The sequence below is a fragment of the Periplaneta americana genome, chromosome 15 (genome assembly GCF_040183065.1).
Source record: "Periplaneta americana isolate PAMFEO1 chromosome 15, P.americana_PAMFEO1_priV1, whole genome shotgun sequence".
NCBI classification, from domain to species: Eukaryota; Metazoa; Arthropoda; class Insecta; order Blattodea; family Blattidae; genus Periplaneta; species Periplaneta americana.
In genome coordinates this window covers 73098363-73119600 of record NC_091131.1, presented here as the reverse complement: position 1 = coordinate 73119600, position 21238 = coordinate 73098363, and the positions used below count along the sequence as shown (strand labels likewise).

General features: G+C 36.9%; 1 protein-coding gene across 1 annotated transcript in view; it reads right to left on the bottom strand.

Moving 5' to 3' along the window:
* LOC138715132 (telomerase-binding protein EST1A-like) overlaps positions 1–21238 on the bottom strand; it is a 230256-nt gene that overhangs the window by 51789 nt on the left and 157229 nt on the right. Inside the window, exons 14-17 of the mRNA XM_069847672.1 lie at positions 20358–20551; positions 14524–14597; positions 2760–2857; positions 1371–1474 (exon numbers count right to left, since the gene is read on the bottom strand). Coding sequence (XP_069703773.1) covers positions 1371–1474; positions 2760–2857; positions 14524–14597; positions 20358–20551 — 470 coding nt within the window. The remainder of the gene's footprint in view (positions 1–1370; positions 1475–2759; positions 2858–14523; positions 14598–20357; positions 20552–21238) is intronic.

The window sequence follows — 21238 nt, the reverse complement described above, 5'->3', positions numbered from 1 at the left end:
GGGTTGTTATGTATCCCTCCCAAAAAGGCTCGATTTTCTTGGGCATTGCTACTGTGATACACCGTGCACTCTGATTATGAAATCACTCACTACTGATCCGTCACATCTCGCCGCAATTCAGCTGTCGGTGTGATTCCTGACACACATGACGTCATTCAAATTCGTTATCAGAGATCGGAAACAACCCTGTATTTAATCATTAACTGTGCTAATCAAAGAAATTTTCGAAACTTAAGGGGACATTCCACTGAAAATGACAACTTTTTTCCTAATCATTTTCTTTTCAACCAAATTTTGAGAACATGTTTGTTATGTAATGGACTAACAAAACGCAAAGTTTGAACTCCCAAATATTTCTGGCTTTTTATTATTTCCTTTTTTAAATTCTTTTCTTTTTAGAAATATTGCCAAACCCAAGTTTTTAGTAGAAGATCTCAATTTTTAACTTTCCTCTTTTTTTTTTTCTCCCCCACAAGACGTAGAGAAATACTTCTATGCATCCATTTTATGAAATATCTCATTTATTCACTTTGAATTTTTCAATTTTGAAAAATGTTATTTTTTTTATAATTCATGGAAAAAAACATTAATAAAATAAACTAGCAGCATTTCTTACAAAATAAATACACAGAAACATGCAGTTACCTCATAAATACTTGCAGTAAAAATGTCATCCAGACTGATTAATATTTGGCATAAAAGTGTTGGTGTTGAATCAAGAAAAATAAACTTAGGGAAAAATGGATTTGAAAATAAAATGAATGTAACACATCCTATTAAAATTCTTCTCCGTTACATTCATCTAGCAACTTCAGGGAGTCAACTTTAGGAAAAAAAGTTACTAGATTTGTAATCAGAAATTTGTAAAAAAAAAAAAAAAAAAAAAAAAAACATGAATTCTGTGATGAAAAAATAATTTTGATAGCTCTTTAAAATGCCACAGCCCCTTACAACTTTAATTTAAAAAAAATTAAACATATTTGTAATCAGAATTGAACACTAAATCCATTTGAGAATGAAAATAGAAAATATACATTCCAAAGAAGTAAAGTAGCCAATAACATTTTTTTTTTTTTTTTTTTTTTTTTTTTCATGATTTGCAGTGAAGTCCCCCTTTAAGACTTATACTGTAGAGGTTACGATTATTTCCCCGTTACCATTACATTCAATTAATGAGCATATTTTTAAAGCACAATTTTATCTTTCCATTGTCCTTTGAAGTTTTTAATGGGAATACATGTACAATTAACACACTGCACACCATTTTCATTCCAATGTTTCTACGTCCATTAAGCATCGAAAACTACACAAAATATTATGTACAAATTTAACACTAATAATAATTAAAATTCAATAGCCAATCTACTTACCATATCAGTCTCTACGCTTGTATAGATAGTTTCTTGGTCATTACACATTAGAGGAGTAAATCCACATAATGTGGCGTCTTCTGGCAGCCTAACGAGATCACAATCTGTAAAGAAAAAGAGAGCTAAAAATGACACGAGACAAGACACTAATTTCAAATTCAAAACACTTATATAAGTATTTATCAATACACGAAATAACAATAAGTATAACATTCTACAGAAATAAAAGCCCATAATTCCTAAAGTTATCATCGCTGGATGGCAGTATTATCGATTTGCGCACAAGCGAAACAAAGAAGCAGCAGTTTCAAAATGGCGACACCTATGCACGAGTGTACCTTTGGCGACATTATCCGTGCACTGACGCATGCTTTGTCTGGGATGGTGATGATGCACCCTAGCAAAACGTTTCGTGCTGGTAATGATGCACGTCAACATCTGTGACTCCGGACTAGAATATCAATCCCTTAATTCTGTCTGTTGGGATCAAGTCGCCAACCTATTGCACATTTTCCACCGTGGCAATCTTCACTGACCGATGGATTCAGTGTTCGATACTTGTTCACTCTTCAGAGAACTTCTGCACCTAATTGTAAACAGTCTGACGTGACAGGTAATGCTCACCATATACGAAGAGCATTTCTTTACAAATATCCTTTACTACCAGTATTTTGACCAGAAAAGTCACACGACGAAGTGATGTTCGTCAATGGTACACGCGTGCAGAGGTGTCACCATCTTACAACTCTGTTTCTTTGTTTCGTTTCTGTAGTGCCTGCGTAAATCATCACTCACACACCTAGATTAATATTTATTAATTAATTTATTTATTTATTTATTTATTTATTTATTTATTTCACGGGGCCCGTTTACTACGCAGTCCAGGACACACTCCAACCTACTGGCTTGTTGTGCCCATGTTCGTAATTTTCCATTGATTTCCTGTTTTATGTCAAAGCATTTGTAATAGCACAAGACTTTGGCACTCTACACCATGGTACTTGCACTTTTGCTTCCCGATCGAAGGAAGCTATGTTAAGAATTTTATCACAAAAATGTATCATCATCGCTAGAGTTTAAGCCCACAAACTTTGAATCTAACAGAAACTCTGGTAACAATTTGACTACCTACGGTAACACATCCGATGTCAGAGGATACAGTGGGCTAACATAGAAGGCTTTTAAATCTAATATATCAATCATCCCTAGTCTTTCTTATTCTAAGACTGTATCATCATCTCCTTACAGTTTCTGCATAGTTTTATAGTTTTAAGAAATGTTTTTTTTAAGTACGAGTAGGCTTATAACTAAAATTAGGCAGTTATCCTGATATTGGAATAAACCTAAACAACACTATAGTAATCAAAATTCTACGGAAATTATACTTGCCTTCCTTGGGTCCTGTACTAAGGATAGTCTTCTGATGGTCCAGCTTATCTAGAAGGTTGACGAGAGACGCCAGCCGACTCCATGCGTCCCCTGGAGGCCTGTGGACAAAGGGAGAGAGCGCTTAATTTATATGAATTTGAAGATTAATTATAGGCCTACATTCGTCTCCTGTGTGAATTGCAGAAGTTTTCTAGGGTGCTTGGCTCTGAAACTTCGGCATAGAAATCCACTGGAGTTGAGCGTCATCATGATCATAGGCCTACACATTTATTTAGTAAAATCAAAACACTGAATAATAAAATTATTGTAATATTTTCTTTAGATGAATTACGAGATTCTCATTCCGCATAATAAGATTCATCGTCAACGTCATCAATTCGGTAAGAAAAGCATGGATATTACTGAGAATAAGCAATACAAATTAAGAATCAGTTCACAACAGAGCCCATGCTTAAGTTGATGTCTCTTATGAATTCTACCTGCGTTAGAAGATTCTAACAGGTAATACTGTTAAGAGTGCAGAGTTTCTGTACATCGTTGATGCATTTTAAAATAGCTACGTAGAATATTAAGTAAAGTGGGAGACAAGTAGAGTTGTGCTGAGAAATTTAATTAGACTGGACCTAACATTCAAGTTCACATAACTGCTGTTCTCAATAAATTAACAAAAAGTTATATCTCGTTCAGAAGGACAATCAAAACAGCTATTTAGTGCGAAACATACAACATATGTAGTTTCCAAAACTAAATTGCTTAGTTGATAGACGGACATACTTTTGATACATATAATGCGAAAATAAAACAAATTAGAACAAAATTAAGTACGCTATGATGTTTTTTCTGAAGACTGTATAACTGAAGTATGTCTAACATTCATTTCCTAGCGATTTCATTACGCAATGGTAATACATTCGTTAAAATTAAAGTCATTTTTTAAAAGTCTCGGACGCAAATATTAAGATAATATTTTTATTAAAAATTAAACAAGAATTAACGTTATGCTGCTCCCTTGTTTATATCACGGACCAATCGCGCGCGCATGTGCGTGTGCGTGTGCGCGTGGGCGTATCGGACCATTGTTGTTCACGATATATGTCAGTGATATTACATCTCATGTAAGGCATTGTAACTATCACTTGTATGCTAACGACCTTCAATGCTACATCTCTTCCCGCTTAGATCGAATAAATGACGCTATAGATAAATTGAACAAAGACATTGACTCGATTGTGACATGGACAAAGAAATTCCATCTTAATATCAATCCTGGAAAGACACAAGCAATCATATTAGGACACAAACGGCAAACCGACGCTGTAAAGCACCTCGACATTTCCCCCGTTAAAGTAAGTACAGTGCATATCCCTTTCAGTTCTTCGGTAAAAAATCTTGGCATTCACATGGATAATAATCTCAACTGGGACATGCAAATCACAGAAACCTGCAGAAAAGTATATTCTATTATTCATGTGCTAAAAAGGATAAATTTTCATCTTCCCTCTTGCTTAAAAAAGTTCCTTGTGCAGACCCTTGTATTTCCCCATTTTGACTATGCTGACATTTTACTGACTGACCTTTCCAGCGACAACAAAATGAAACTTCAACGTGCTCATAATTTGTGTGTACGTTTCGTAAGCAATGTTCGTAAATATGATCATATTACCCCATCCCTGGAAGCAATAGGTTGGCTTAAACTAGATAAGAAAAGAAATTTACATTCACTTCTCTTTCTCTTCGAAATCTTGAACTCTTCTATTCCTTCGTACCTGTCGTCTCGCTTCACTTACCTTTCTTCCCACCACAATCTGAACACACGCTCTCGCCATGAAACAATACTAACAATACCATCCCATCGCACCTCCTCATACTCATCCTCTTTCACAATAGCCCTGCCAAGACTCTGGAATTCGTTACCTGCTAGCATCAGGGACTGTCGAAATAAAATTCAATTCAAGCGCAAACTTACTAGGCACTTGGTCAGTAATTGAGACTCGTTCAGACATGGTTTCTTGTAAATAGTTCTTTTAATCTACCACAAAATATCTCAATATCCGGTAATTTCATCACTATAGAATTTTGTTATTGTAGGTTTAATTTGTAATTTAGTAAATACAAAAATATTCTTTGTTCTTAACTTCTATGATAAAATGTCTAGCTTTCATTAATCAGGTATTCTTGTCGTACTTTAATTTTTATTGTAATTGTAATTGTAAATTTAATATTAATTGTAATCTTATTGTTCATGTTATAGTTGTAATCCCCTGGTAGAGGGGCAGAGAAGGCCTGACGGCCTTATCTCTACCAGGTTAAATAAATAAATCTAATCTAATCTAATCTAATCTATGTATGTATGTATGTATGTATATATGTAGCCAAGAGACGAGCCTTATCGGAAGAGGTCGCTACTTAAAATTTCTTGTCATCAATGTGCTTCAACAAAAAACCCACCAATTTTATTACTTTCATGCATAATGCACGAGTCACCCGCAAATAGTTACGGACTTTCGGTCTTACGCAATGATAAGATATTCTCCGTAATTTAGACATAATCGCATAACTTTCGTGTTTTATTATGTTCTCGTCCTATTATTATTATTATTATTATTATTATTATTATTATTATTATTATTATTATTATCATCATCATCATCATCATCATCATCATCATCATTATTAAAAAGCCATATCCCTTAATAAATTCCCATCTCCTGCATTTCATCCCTCGAAGTTGGCAGGTCTGATGTTACATGCCCTCTGAGATTGGAAAGAATGACGTAAGCCGTTTAGTTCAGTATTCGCCGATAAGCCTGAATGCTTGACCACACAGTATGCGCACAGTCTAGTATATACAGTCACGAAGCTTGAGTTGTTGAGGGAACTAGGAACAATAGACTGTGCCGGTACTATTTCGCATTGTCTGTGATAAGGCGATAGTAGCGATCCTAGTGGTTAGCAACTATCTATGGATGCACATTTCTTATGTATTGAGCTTCATGACTGTATATACTAGACCATGGATGGGCAACTCGTGCTCACAAAGTGCTAAAAAACCTTGAAAGAGAGAAAGACAGACGGAGCCAGCCGCATCAGTTACAAGTTTTTTATAGTTTCGCTGCAAAAGTAGTTCACTATCACGGTGCGCTCTGGCGGCTCATGCAAGTGGTCGTGATATGTACTCCATAGTTTGAATTTCAGAATGACGCATGGTACAATAATATATTATAGTAATTTTAGACAGACTGCACCTAAACACACATAACAAAATTATATTGTTCCCTAGCTTTGTAAATTAGTTTAATACTGGAAAAACAAACTGAATACAACAAATATAGCTTCAACACTTATTTATTATTACATATTTGAACATAGCCTAATACAAACTTTACCCCCCTTCTTAATAAAAAATTCTTTCTCTTACAACTCATCACTAAACGGAAATGATCTGGGGATTATATTATTTTTCACTTAAAACGTGCCGTCACTTACTGCAGACGCGAGCAAACTTGGGTCTTGTAAGAACCGCATACATACACTACAGCTAGTACAGAGTCCATTTTACTTGCACTGAGGTTGTGTTGACACTTTGAGTGCACGAGTTGCCCATCCATGTACTAGACTGTGGTATGCGTGTGTGCAGCTAAATTATTCTCCAGAACCGAATATGCACAGACACGATCAGACAAAAATTACACACGTTTAGTGTAAGTAAAAAAATACAGCAATATAAATTAAACTAAAAATTAGCAAAAGAGTATTACAATTACCAGAAGTAATAAGAGATGTCAAGAGGATAAAACACGCTCAAAGGACCTATCTTGATGAAGTTCACGACCATAGAGTTTTAGTCCAAATATACTTGGCCTACACATTTTATTCTGCAGACTCCTGCAAATACAAGACGTTGATATACGTATTAATTAATATATTCTCAATCCAACTCATTATTTCAATAATCTTTAAGACCAGGAATGCACGTACTCCCACATTTCAAAATTTAATTACAGTCTGCGTACGTACATTAATTATTCAGTCTACAAGTTTCCAGGTCATTACATGCGATACTTTTTATATACGTGCCTTCTCATGCACGCATCGCCTTGGAATGTGGGAGGAGAGCACAGGACCTTCGTGTTCGTAAATGAACCATGCGTACAACTATACCAAATCGGACGCGGAATTGCAATTGCTTTCAGCGCATTTCCCCTCGTGATGTAACATGTTACACCATAATTACTACCTCATTTGTCATGCCCTTACGAAAACGAATTATGAATTTCAATGTGAAGTATGGCCCTTGAGGCCGACTCTTCTTGAATACAAAGGAGATGTCCAGCGCCTTTGTTTCGCTGATATGCACACGAAACGTAACAGAAGCACAAACAACAAAATATAAATTCTCAACCCTACACTGTGGCGAAAAAGATATTGTTTTTCACTACAAACGTTACGGATCCAAACTCGATTTATGGCACGGATATGGATTTACCTCTTTCTCTCACAGAGACCGAGTATGTGTCCATTTTCGCCATGTTGACAACATTGTTGCAATGTCCAGTATTGGTTCAAAATCACCACGAGTGAGGACAGACAGATCAAAGGACTCCGACTTCCGATGTTGATGATGACGACGTGTCAAAGGCGGTTTCTTAATCGACTATTTAACGACATCGTATCAATTGCGCGATCTAGCTGGAATTATAGGCTACCTGATATTTTATTTACAGCTGACGAAAACTACGAGTAACAAGACCAGTCAGTTATCCTCTATATCAGGAAAAATGAATCCTCATTTACAATCAAGAAATCTACAATATCTTAGATATATCGGTGTTTGGTTATTAAGATTATACGATAGTCACGTGTAGAGGTCTAACACACAGGGTGTTGCGACTTTTCCTTATGTGGCACATTTATTAAAGGAAGACAGAATATGTATGAAAGAAATGAGATTACGCATAGCTGTAGTACAATAACTGACATTATTCCCTTTCAAAGACACCATTCTTCAAGAAAAAAAAGAAAACAAATATTTCGTTATCGTGAGACGTTGTTACTGAAAGCTATATACTGTTATTGCAATATTTAATTCTGGCTAAGTGAATAATCAAGATTCGCATTCACGTCCAAGTGCAGCCTCAAAGAGCAAGTCCCGTTCGTTAATCTTAAAACAGACCAAGTAGCCGAGATTGAGTTGATGAATTCCCTCATCCTTTTTATACAAGGTGTTCTGGCGACTTCGTTACAAACTTTGGGAAATAATGATTAGTAACAAAAGCAATAAAGTTTGTTAAATTATAGGCTGCGCTTTAGTGTGTCGCTATAAGAATGTCATCTTAATTAACGTTACCTGAATGGTGAATGTAAAGAGGAGGGCGAACTGCTTGGCCACCACGCTACCCTGACTCCGACTTTTTCCTCCAGAATATTATGAACAGACTAATCCATGAAACACCAGTAAACAACGCAGAGAAACTTTTCGCGAGAACCTTACGTATGTCCTTGCGATGATATTGAAAACCTACAACCATCTAACAAGTGCCATACTGAAAGCACAATGTTGTATCGTATGTGCAGCAAGCAGGATAGAAGAACCCCGTTTAAGCCATAATATTTTAATGTTATAAATAATTATGCAGAAACGTGTAATGATAATATAAAATTACAATAATAATAATAATAATAATAATAATAATAATAATAATAATAATAATCCTTGTACGACAAACGATTGTCTTCCGGTCAACTGCTGACGTATCGTTTTTTAAACCCCAATGCATCAACAATTTGTTTAAAGTTGTGCACATCGTAATAAAACACAGTTAAACAACTAACTTGAGTTTCACTACATTACTTAAGTGTAAGATGTATTTCTTTTACCCACATTAAAGCTAAAAATTGCAGGAAACGAATAATGTCATCTTCATGTTTTCCATGGTTAAGCTCCTACATCTATCAGAAAACAGATTTTTGTTCACTGAGAATAACCTCCCGACGTCACAAGAAGCCAAATCGTTTTAAGAGGCAGGCCCATGTATACCTTTCGCTTGTAGAATTTAGTGAAATTCAAAATTTAATTTCTAAGTATCTTGAAATAATTTTTTGCTGAAATTTCTTTTTAGTGATTAGACAATGCTTCTAAATTAATAAACAATTTTTAGAATCTAACAAATTTAACGTTAAAGGTAATTATATTATTAAATTGGGGGGTGGGTGCAATTTTGTGCAGGGAGAATTGGTTTTTCTGATACAATTTTCAATATTTTTAATGCTCTCTTTTCCATTTTATTCATAATGAGTGTGTTAACAAATCCTGCCTTTATCAGTTGGATATATACAGGGCATATCAGAAGTCCGGTAACACTTTCAATATTTTATTACACAAAAACTACTAATGATAGCACTTTCAAACACACGTCAGTTTAAAGTCAAACTCTCAAAGTTATTCAGCCGCTTAATTTTCAGCGACGAAGCGACGAGTGGGAAAATTAACAAGCACAACTGTCGTGTTTGGGATACACAGAAACCTCACAGGATCATTGAACATGAGCGTGATTCACCAAAGGTGAATGTTTTCTGCGCGTTGTCACAACGAAAACTGTACGGACCTTTCTTCTTCATTGAGGCTACTGCGACTGGACATTTATATCTGGACATGTTGGAGCAATGGTTGGTGCCTCAACTTAGACAAGATCTCGATGACGATTTCATCTTTCAGCAAGATGGGGCTCCGCCACATTTCCACAGTGCAGTTCGTGCTTACCTGAATACGGAGATGTCTGATCGTTGGATAGTACGTGCTGGAGTAAGGGACAGATGTTTCATGACATGGCCACCAAGGTCACTCGATATGACTGCATGTGACTTTTGTCTATGGGGACCGTGTGTTTGTACCGCCTTTGCCACGTGATTTACGGGAACTAAAAACCAGAATTCGAGAAGCTGCCGCCACCGTCACAGAGGATATGTTGAAAAGGGTATGGGAAGAGTTTGATTATCGTTTGGACATCTGCCGAGTCACTCGTGGTTGACACATTGAATCTCTGTAAGGTGTAAACAGATCTTTTAGGAGTTTGACTTTAAACTGGCGTGTGTTTGAAAGTGCTATCATTTGTAGTTTTTGTGTAATAAAATATTGAAAGTGTTACCGGACTTTTGATATATATATTGCGAATTCGTTTGCTATGAATTGTAAAATCCAGTATGAAATACACTTGCATGCCAATTTTCATAAATTTATCTAAAAGAATGTGGAAGTTTTCAGGAAAATGGATTTGGAAGATTTAAGCAACAAACTTACCGATGATGAGAAGTTCTGTACATATTTAAATGAACAAGTCAATTGACACAGCCTCAGCACTTTAGGTCATAATTCGAAAAATATTAGAGATATTAAAAAAAATGTTCACCATACTACTGAGGAAAGTCCATTCAAAAGAAAAAAAATTCGACTTCCCTTTAAGAAACAAGCCCAGAAGCCTTGGAAGCTTGAGTGATGTTGAAGACACCGAGGAGCTGATAAGGGGGTAGCACAAAGAGCCCATCTGGGTGGCCTAAAGGCGTGTTGGTTTGTCTCGCCCTCCACGCTCTGATCCAAGTCAGTGAACATTGTAAATTAACTCTGATGTAGATGCACCCACGTATTCGTTGGAACTTGAACTTGGGTCTCTGGCGTGGAAAATAGACAAGAAAGAACGTGTTCTTACGATTTAAGATGCAACATGCGTACTTTAAGATTGCTCGCCTTTAACAGGTTGTAGTAACGTAAGCTATTGACAATGTAATAAAACAAACAAAGTTCCCAGTGCCCAGGTACACGGTACAGTTTGAGGTTGATGAGTGAGGATCTATACATATGTAAATGCGAAGCGCTCGCGGTCAAACTCGACTGATCGTGTACACACTGTGCGCAGCGGAGAGGAAGAAAATAAGACTATTAAAGGCAGCTAATGACGACCTCATGAGGGGATCTGAATTTCCTTGACCTCGGTCAATGTTCGTTTGATAGGCGGTAATTCCCATTCCACATCGCTAACTATTTACAAAACTTGGTTATTACACCCCCTCTCTCATTATGAGAATGCAGTGTGACAGGTGAACACGAGAGATTAGAACATTTCATAGTGACGCAAAAATATCAAGGAAAGCAACACAAATTCCAGACGTGCCTTTCTTCTTACTGGCTTAATTGAGACTGTTAATGAGACAGCTATTCTTTATTGTGTATCCAAGGCAACATTCCGAAAGCATCTCACTTCTGCACTCTATATCCCCTAAAATAAAACGATAACGGTACTTTGGCAACATGGACCAGCCATGTGCGAATGCGAAAATGTGGCTCAAGCGTGTAGCTATGTACACCAATACTATCTGTCATCTGCAAGCCTCGAAATATAGTAAAATCCCTAGTATCTGGCACCCAAATAACCGGCAATACCAAAACAACGGCACTTTTGGCTAGGCAAAAAAAAATCATTCATGCGAAAGGGAAGAGTCGGACGAAGATGTGAGTGGTTTTCGTGGATCGCACACGCCGCAAATTGTATTTACTCTTTACATTGTTCACGCGTGAAAACATAGATAGGAAACTTAGTTATGACCCTGGAGCAGATCGGGTAGCATCCGTAAGCTGTCACTTGGGCCTTGCAAACAATGCGCAGGGACGATATCTTTAAATTTACCACTTGAACTCACCCGTTTCGAGGGAGTGTTGGATGAGTCTAAATAGAAAAGTGTGAAATTCTCTATTCCTACAGCACGTAAAAGTTTCATTCGAGTGATAGATAGATAGTATATATAAACAAGCAGACATTAGAGATATGTTAAAGAGGTTCAAATCATTGAGCGCTACTTCATCGTCTTCATAGTTGCGACGTTGGCTACACTACTCTTCACGTCACATGGCCGCCATTTAAAATTGTCATAATGTTACGAAAACTTTTAGTATTTTTTACGCTGTTATGTATTACTGTAATTATGAACTGATTAATGTGTATTACCGTATTCAGTAATAGAAATAAACATTGTACGTATTTCGAAATTTTATTTTTAAATATCTATATGGAAACTACTAAATTTCAACATGGAAAAAAATATTTGTGCAGTACAGTATGTCTTAACATAACCTATAAACTTATTTTCCAATTATCCGGCAAAATCAGTTATCCGGCACTGGCTTTGTCCCACAGTTGCCGGATACAAGGAATTCTACTGTATATTTTTTAAGCATAACAATACTCTATCCTTTAAGAGAAACAGGCCATTAAAATGTAACGTATTTTGTTTTAATTTTTATGCAGTTAATTAACCATTCTACTTTGAACGTATGTAACGAAAAAAGTGGACAAAACTTCGGGCATGGATTCCTCATATTTATAGAAGAAAATATGGTGCACCAACATGGTTCCTGAAATGCTTGGTTTCTGAGTAAGGCTTGGAAGTACGATTATAGTGCACCCCAGTAAGTTTGATTGCTATAATTATTGTATGTGTTTACATTTCCTTAGAGGAACTGTTCAAAATCCTGCCTGAATACATATGGGGAATCCATAGCTGAAGTTTTGCCCGCTTTTTTCGTTACAACCTGTTTACATTGCATATTCCTCCATTTTAAGTAATTTTACTACTTTTAAATATACGCCTGCGTATGCAATGGTAAGATATAAATTATTTTAAAGGTTAAAGTTCATTTTTAACCTTTGGGCACATTTTTCTCAGGTAGTACATTTTTGACATTTTCCAAAATGATAAATCAGTCCAGTAACAGTAGAAGGATGTACAGTATTACAAAAGCCAATGGCTTTCCCAAAAAAGGTAATGAAATATTTTATATAAACATTTTTTTTTTCTCGAAAAGGAAGCAAAAAAAAAAAAAGCGAATTTGTATTAAACTTTTTGTTTGAATCATCTCAAAGAATAACCACTTGAAATTAATGAGTTACTGACATTACTTAGGTTCACTCTGTAAACAGTATAGGTTTACGAGTTAACACGGGTATTAGTGAGATTCACTGTTGGATCACAGTCTAGTATATACAGTCACGAAGCTCGATACGTAGTAAATATGCATCCATAGATAGTTTCTAACTACTAGGATCGCTACTATCGCCTCATTACAGACAATGCAAAATAGTACCTGCAGAGTCTATTGTTTCTAGTACTCTCAAACTCAAGCTTCGTGACTGTATACCTTATTTTATTTCCAGGAGTGCAGTTCGGTGGCTCCTTTGAACACCCACTTACAGATTTATGACTTCCTACACAAACAACTCTGACAATTCTATCCTGTCCCCTCGTCCCAACATTGCACAGTTGCCACAATCCTGGAGACCATCGAAGTCAGACTGACGGGATTCTTGGAATTCGGAAAAGATGCGACAACTCTGCCTCCACGTGGATTTGAGGGGAGCCTGTCAATTCTTCTCAACGAGGGTTGTGATTGGTTACTGACAGTAGAAGACAAGATTTCCGTCACAGTAAGGAAGACATTTATTAATGACAACCAAGTAGTAGGGGGCAGTAGAAGGTCTGTCGGCAAAGTTCCTTTCTATGAAACTGCACTCCATGAAATAAAATAAGGTATATATACTAGACTGTGATTGGATCGTGGTTACACTTTATGTTCATGGATATTTGAAGGGCTTTTTGTTTATACCCGCGAGATATAGACAAAAGAATAAAGAAAATTTAAAAATAGCATCATGGTTCAGGTAGCCATGAAACCTAACGTGACGAAGGAAAGTTTGACATTGGCATACTCTTAAGTATGTATAAGGAACGGCAATTGTAAATAGCTCCATTCAACCCCGTGTGTTACGTTTTTCGGTCACTTCGTGTCACGTTAAGGGGTTAGGTACAGCTTACAGCAATACATTTTTTTGGAAATATTCAACATTTTTTCCCTCCATTACTATATCTTGTTCAATAACGACAATTGGTATGTGTAAAATACTGTCCTGTTATATGAAAAAAATATATATATTTTACGATAAAAAAAAATATATATATATATTTTTTTTTTTTCCAAAATTCAAAACGGTGGCAGTTCACTGTGCAGTGATGAAGCATTTCCCCCATAACTCATAAACTTGTTAACTTTTTCATGTTCTTTCTATTTTATTTTATTGCTGAAACTCATCTTTCATCTACATTCCTTAATAAATAGTTTTTATTTTGTGTTAGAAGAAAATACTGATATTTAACCTTTTTTTTAAATTAATTTATTTTTTATCAGACCACCTATCAAAGGTAGGGAAGTGATCTTGCATCATATTGTAGATATGACATGCATAAATACACAAAACAAAACAAAAAATTCATCACAGAATGTTGGCTAATGTTTTAGTTATGTGAGAGAAGCTTCATCACTGCAAAGTGAAATGAATTTTGAAGAAAAAAAAAAGGAATTCTTTTAATCGTAAAAATACTTTTTCCATATAGCAGAAGGACAGTGTTTTATACATACTAATTTTCATTATTGTACAAGATACAGTAATGGAGGAAAAAAATGTTGAATATTTCCAAAATTTTACTACTGTAAGCTGTACCTAATCCCTTAAGTTAAGTGCATCGTAGTCTGGGCTTAAAACAAAAATTTACTTTGATTACTTGTTATAAATTAAAGAAACATACATCATATTGAAACACTTACGACTAACATCACCTTTCCTGACATCATGTACCCACACTATAATTTGAAATGAGTATTGTGATTAATATCTTAGTGATTAAGTCTATATTGTAAAGTACAACATATATGAACACTTACCCAACTCTGTAGTCCACGACGGAGGGGGGTGGATTCCATACAACACTGTGGCACAACAGCCAATCGCACCAGACCTGACACAAATACTTCATTAGCATCATCACTATGAAGGGTGCAACATACAACTGTATTGCATAACGAAGGGATTCAAATGATGGTAGTTCAGACAAGAGGAGTAATGATACTGGTTTCTTAATTACACAAAACTATCCATGCACAGTCGACAACATATCTCACATGTGTTCAGAATCATCATTATCACGATCACCTACGTTCAAAAGTTCAGCTACTTGTCCGTTCCGTCTTATACTTAAAGCACTTCGAACGAACGAAGATTTTTAAAAAAGAAAAGGACTCTCTGGTCACGTTGTCAACACGAGAAAAGGTCACTTTTAAAGAGGGTCACAACAAGACCAGAGAAGAAATTAATTTCCGGAAATCGAACCACAACATGCTACTTGCGTTTGTTCAATATTAATTTCTTCCACGAGCGACAGTAGTACAGACGAAACAACTCAATCCTTACTCCAGTTATCAATCATTAACAGTAAATTATTATTATTAGTATTATTATTATTATTATTATTATTATTATTATATAGCGAACTGTGTGTGAAGTTACTGATAAAAAATGAGTAAATTTTCAAAAAAAAAATCTTTAAAACACTTTGTGATATGTGTGGAATACATTGCATAACACTTTGTGGGTATTTGTGCCCTTATCGGATGTTGAGACACCATTTTTAAAGTTCCAGCGCTCTGGGTTTTTTAATCACACGCCTCTTTGATTGCTGTTTCCGATAACTTCATTTTTTGCTACACTGCCAGAAAAAATGGATATAATTTCTGAATTATTAAAGATACATGCATAAATTTAGAACACACATTCTCTACTGTTAGGAAACGTTTGTCTGTAATAGAATGTAATTGGTTCCAATATAAAAATATGTCTGTCTACCAAAAAAATAAATAAAAAGTGTTATTAAATTTTAATTGTTTATTTCACAAATGTAGTGACTAATATCAAAATTCTGTTACAGACAGTTTGCACAGCATGCTTTTACAAGTACAATGTAAAAAACTGTTTGAATTTATCTTTAAAAATGGCTTAGATATATCGGTTTTAGTAAAATCCTGCATTGGGTACATATATTTTTTTTTTCAAATCTGGGCCCTCAAATAATTTTTTCAAAATATTTATATTTGGTCCAGTTGCTATAGCCATGAGCTCTCTACATACAAAATATTAATATTTTACACCAAACAGGAAAAAAAAGTTAAAAAAAAATACCGTCCTCTCCCCTTAAAAGTTGTAGAAAAAAGTAAATTTCATCCACCACCTCCATTAAAATATGTGATGTGGCCAGCATATTTTAATTTTACGAGAACGAGATCGCTCTGTAAATTTTACCTGGAATCCACTCATTCAGAAACTGGAATCTCATAAATTTATTTCCATCCTCAAAGACGCTATCGCCCTTGATGGGTTTTGTACTGCCTCAATTACGAAACTCTTGTTCTGGATCAAATGCCACACACTCACACGAGGGAAGGTGGGGTCTGTGTTGTAAATAGAGTCGATTATAATTTCTAGTGGGTAAATATGGATCGAACTGTGTGCAAGATGGGTTCACAGTCTCACGCCTGTCCTTCAATGTCAACGCATGCCTGACAAGGCAGTTCAGCCAGGTAAACGCACTCAGAACCCGTCTCTCATTGCAAGTCGTCTCCAATCGTCACGACTTCGTCTACAAGACAGGGAGGATGGAGTTCCATACAATTGCGGTCTAATCGTTACGCTGTACCTAAACCAACAGACAGGCAATCAGCTTATACTGATACAGCCACTATTAAAAAAGATTAAACGCTTATGCGACAACACTGCAGCAGTACAGTCGAACTTCGATATCTCGAAGTACTTTCGGAAATAAATAATGCTTTCATTTATCGAACATTCGAGATGTAGAGAGTACACAAAAAGAAAAAAAAAAAGTTTAAATTATCATTACCACATAAACACAGTATGCCTAATGGCGAAATCGAGACACGGGATGCGGTGTTGTATTCCCCCTTGACATACTTCGGACACGATAACAGCACAATGGGAATCCCGAACACAACATGATTTTCGAGAAAAAAATACCAAACCTCTATTCCGCCAACATTCTCGCCGCCATAACTCCGCCGTATGTATAGTGAGAACAAAGCTGATAAGTGCGTAAAGCTCCTCGAACTCTATCTGTAGTGCAAAGGACAACCCTCTGCCCCCAGGCATATGGACGGTAGAGGCCGGCAAATTTTCAAAAAATGATCATTTTCACTTCCCAAAACAAACTTTTCTCTACACAAGGTGAACGAAGCGTCTCAGAGACCCGCCCTTTTCACTGTAGCATTCCTGCATGTTTACTATTAAACACCAATAAAATCGAGCAAACCCGTTTCAGATTTTTCCAAACTTGTTTCCGACTACTTAAAAGGTTTCAGTCTCTAATATCAGGAAACAATGGCAATATCGAGCAAGGCGTTGCGGTGTTGTATTCACCCTTGAGATACTTCGGACACGATAGCATCAAAATGGGAATCCCGAACACTAGCTGATTTTCGAGAAAAAAATACCAAACCTCTATTCCGCCAACTTTCTCGCCGCCATAACTCCGCCTTATGTATAGTGAGAACAAAGCTGATAAGTGCGTAAAACTCCTCGAACTCTATCTGTAGTGCAAAGGACAACCCTCTGCCCCCAGGCATATGGACGGTAGAGGCCGGCAAATTTTCAAAAAATGATCATTTTCACTTTCCAAAACAAACTTTTCTCTACACAAGGTGAACGAAGCGTCTCAGAGACCCGCCCTTTTCACTGTAGCATTCCTGCATGTTTACTATTAAACACCAATAAAATCGAGCAAACCCGTTTCAGATTTTTCTAAACTTGTTTCCGACTACTTAAAAGGTTTCAGTCTCTAATATCAGGAAACAATGGCAATATCGAGCAAGGCGTTGCGGTGTTGTATTCACCCTTGAGATACTTCGGACACGATAGCATCAAAATGGGAATCCCGAACACTAGCTGATTTTCGAGAAAAAAATACCTCTATTCTGCCAACATTCTCGCCGCCATAACTCCGCCGTACGTATAGTGAGAACAAAGATGATAAGTGCGACGAATATAGAGATCCTCGAACTCTATCTGTAGTGCAAAGGACAACTCTCTGCACCCAGGCATATGAACGGTAGAGGCCGGAAATTAAAAAAAAATGGTAATTTTAAATTTCCAAAACAGACTTTTCTCTACACAAGGGGAAGCAAGCGTCTCAGAGACTCGCCCTTTTCACTGTAGCAATCCTGCATGTTTACTGGTAGGCCTAATCACCAATAAAATCGAGCAAATTCGTTGCACTTTTTTCTAAACTTGTTTCTGACTACCTAAAAGGTTTCAGTCTCTAATCTCTGGAAATAGCCTACCTACTATAATTGATTGCTATGTCCTAATACTACAAGTTCCTTTCCCCCTCTATTGCGTACATCACTGACATAGTTCAGTAATTAAATTTTAGATGTAATGCAACAATTATAGATCTTCCTCTGACACATCGTGAAATGAGATGTACTGCCTAATAATAGATGTATCAGCCAAAATCTCAATCAGAGATACACGAGAGCATTATACACCACAAAGCTCACAGAACCTGTTCAAGGTCAAATTCCAGAGTCCGTTAGTGATAAGATGTCAGCCGACTGAGATGTAGCAGGGGGACTCGTAATATGTTAAATTACATGCTTCCATCATCATCATCATCTACTGCATGTATTAGGCTATAATAGACTGTTCCGGTAACAAGATCAGGCGTCCTTGTCTTCGTTAACTCTTCGGTTTGTAATCCAATATCTATTTTGGAAATCTTGTTATTGTCATTTTTTGTAAATGTACAAACCATTTCTGGCGGCCGGGTAGCTCAGTTGGTAGAGCAGCTGGCTACGGACTGGAAGGTCGGGGGTTCGATCCCAGGTGGTGACAGGATTTTTTCTCGTTGCCAAACTTTCAGAACGGCCCCAAGGTTCACCCAGCCTTCTATAAAATTGAGTACCGGGTCTTTCCCGGGGGTAAAAGGCGGTCAGAGCGTGGTGCCGACCACACCACCTCATTCTAGAGCCGAGGTCATGGAAAGCATGGGGCCCTACCCCCATGCCCCCCAAGTGCCTTCATGGCATGTTACGGGGATACCTTTACCTTTTTACCTTTTTACAAACCATTTCTGTCGATACTTCTAAATTAATTCGTTTATTCCTTTTATTCGTAGTTCTTCCCTTATATCTTCGTTTCGTTTGTGGTCATTAGTCTGTAACCGGCTACCGATCTCAAAAATCGCAACTTCGTCGCCTCTAGCCTCTTTCTCTGTCTTTGATCAATGTTCAGCATTCTGAACCATAATTTAGAACAGGCATAGTCACCATTTTATAAAACTTCAACATTGTTTCTTTGTGGCATTTCCACATTAAAGTGAATTTCATAGTACCGCAGAACTGTTTAAATATACCTTTTTTTTTTATTTTTTTTTTTTTTTACATCTGAGTCTCTTTCACCCAAACTACAGCCTAGACAACTGAAGTTATTTACTTTTTCTATCGTTTTATCTTCTATCATAATGTTATTTGTAACTGGTGTTTTTCCACACAATTCCGTAACTTTCGTTTTATCTTTGGTCCTTGATTTGGTTAAAGTTCTAATGACCGTCCGTCTATTTCAATTTCGCAACTTATAAGCAGCTAAATGCCTCACAGTGGTTGGGTTGCCAGTACAACGCAACAACCCCCAACCTGGACGACTACATAGAATTTGATTTTCGGAATACCTTCCCCTAGAGTAGTTTTCTTCACCTTGAATAGCGAGTCTCCTCTGCCCGGGCAAAGCCTAATGCAGGGATACAGAACTGGCGAGAGAGGGGTGGAAAGCATGGGGAACGCGTTGGTTCCCCATCCACAGTCCACCGGCGTTGAATGACGTATCTGTGGCCCGTACGCAATCGCAATCACATAAGACAGACACTGAATACAAATCCCCTCCCCTACCAAATCAATGACGCGGGGGTGGAAGGAAGGGATGAGTGACGTATTCCGATGAGTGACGTATTCCGATGAGTGATGTAACGTTACAATTGGTGCCCAGTTCTGCAAGCCTGGCCTAATGTATAATATAGCACTTCCGCTTTCTCATCCGTTGGGAATCCAGTTCTTCCGTCTTCAAAGTCATTGGACATCATCTTTACAGAAGACAGCGGCCCAATTTGGAAACAGAAGCAGCTTTCAGTGTTTCAGGCTATACTTAATTTTTCCTCGTCTCTTACCAACCGGAAAGAGCAATTGTTTGATCAAATGAGTAATAAAAACTGTAAAATAAGCATACTGTATAAAACTTCTGATATTTCAAACTTTTGGCAGCGCAAAACATTTCTCCGGACTTTCGGAACTGTCTACGTACAGGCTCTGTACTCTTCAATACCGTATCCGCCGTATCGCCTACAGCTGGCAGGGTCGCCTACATTGTTGGGCTACACGCCCATGAAGATGGGACATGGAAGCATGTTTTAACAACGGAAGAAAGAGGAATTCTACTGAAGAGATGGAGGGACATGTTTGATTAGATCAGAGACTGGAACGTACCAACAGGCCTACATATTGTGAATGATGGTGACAATGATGAACTCAATAATACACAGAGCAAGTATGTTAATAAAAAGTACAGAATAACACAAACTACCAAGCCTCTGTTTGAATTTCGTTAACGTGGTGTATAAAGAACAAGTTGCATTATGTTATTATAAAACAGTTAAAGTTACCTTGACTGCAGGCAGAAGAACTTGCATATCTTCGCTAACAATGAGACGCGACGATTGCGAATCTGTAGGATGCTCCAGCTGTTCCCTGAGGAGAGAAACGCATTTCTCTAAAATTAAATTGAACATCTGTAGAGACACGATGAGGGCACTTTCTTGAACTGCAGACCGATATCCCGGTTCCAAATGGGCAGCATCTGAAACAAAAAAAGAACGACGGTCAACATTTGTAACCTTGAAGCCTAATTATTTCGGTTCTAACGTAATAATTTTTATGCTCCTCAATCTTTGCATATAGATACTGGCGAAAAGAGTAATATATTTGTACACTGGTCAAATAATATAACCGTTTAATCCTGCTATATCAGTCATCTTCAAGAATTCTTTGTCAAAGGTAAAGTGTAAATATCCATAAACTGATCTCCCAATGTGTTACCATCACAAGCGTTGTATACATTTGGAAAGGCATTATGCGTCGCATTTAAGTCACTCGTTGTTCTGTCTCTAAAACGGCATGTGTACTTACTATTTTCATTATGTGATTCCTAAGACCTCTTTATGCCTCAAAGATTTCGCCTGAAGACGCTTTCGATTTGAGACATGTTTCTGCGTCTATAATTCACAATCAAATATTCATGGAAATATCGTTGTATCGTATTCGTCTTACACAATGCGTAAGAAAAAGGAAGAACAATTTTAGAACCACATTTGTAGGAATCATAATTTTGTATCTGGAATATTTATGCTGTGCGGTAAAAAGGACGTCAGAAATGAATAGTTTTGAGTTACTACCTTCAGATGATTACAAAAAATGTATTTCTTCAGATGGTATATTGTAAAGGGCATAATATGTCTATCCTCCATAATGATGTAGAGCAGCAGTC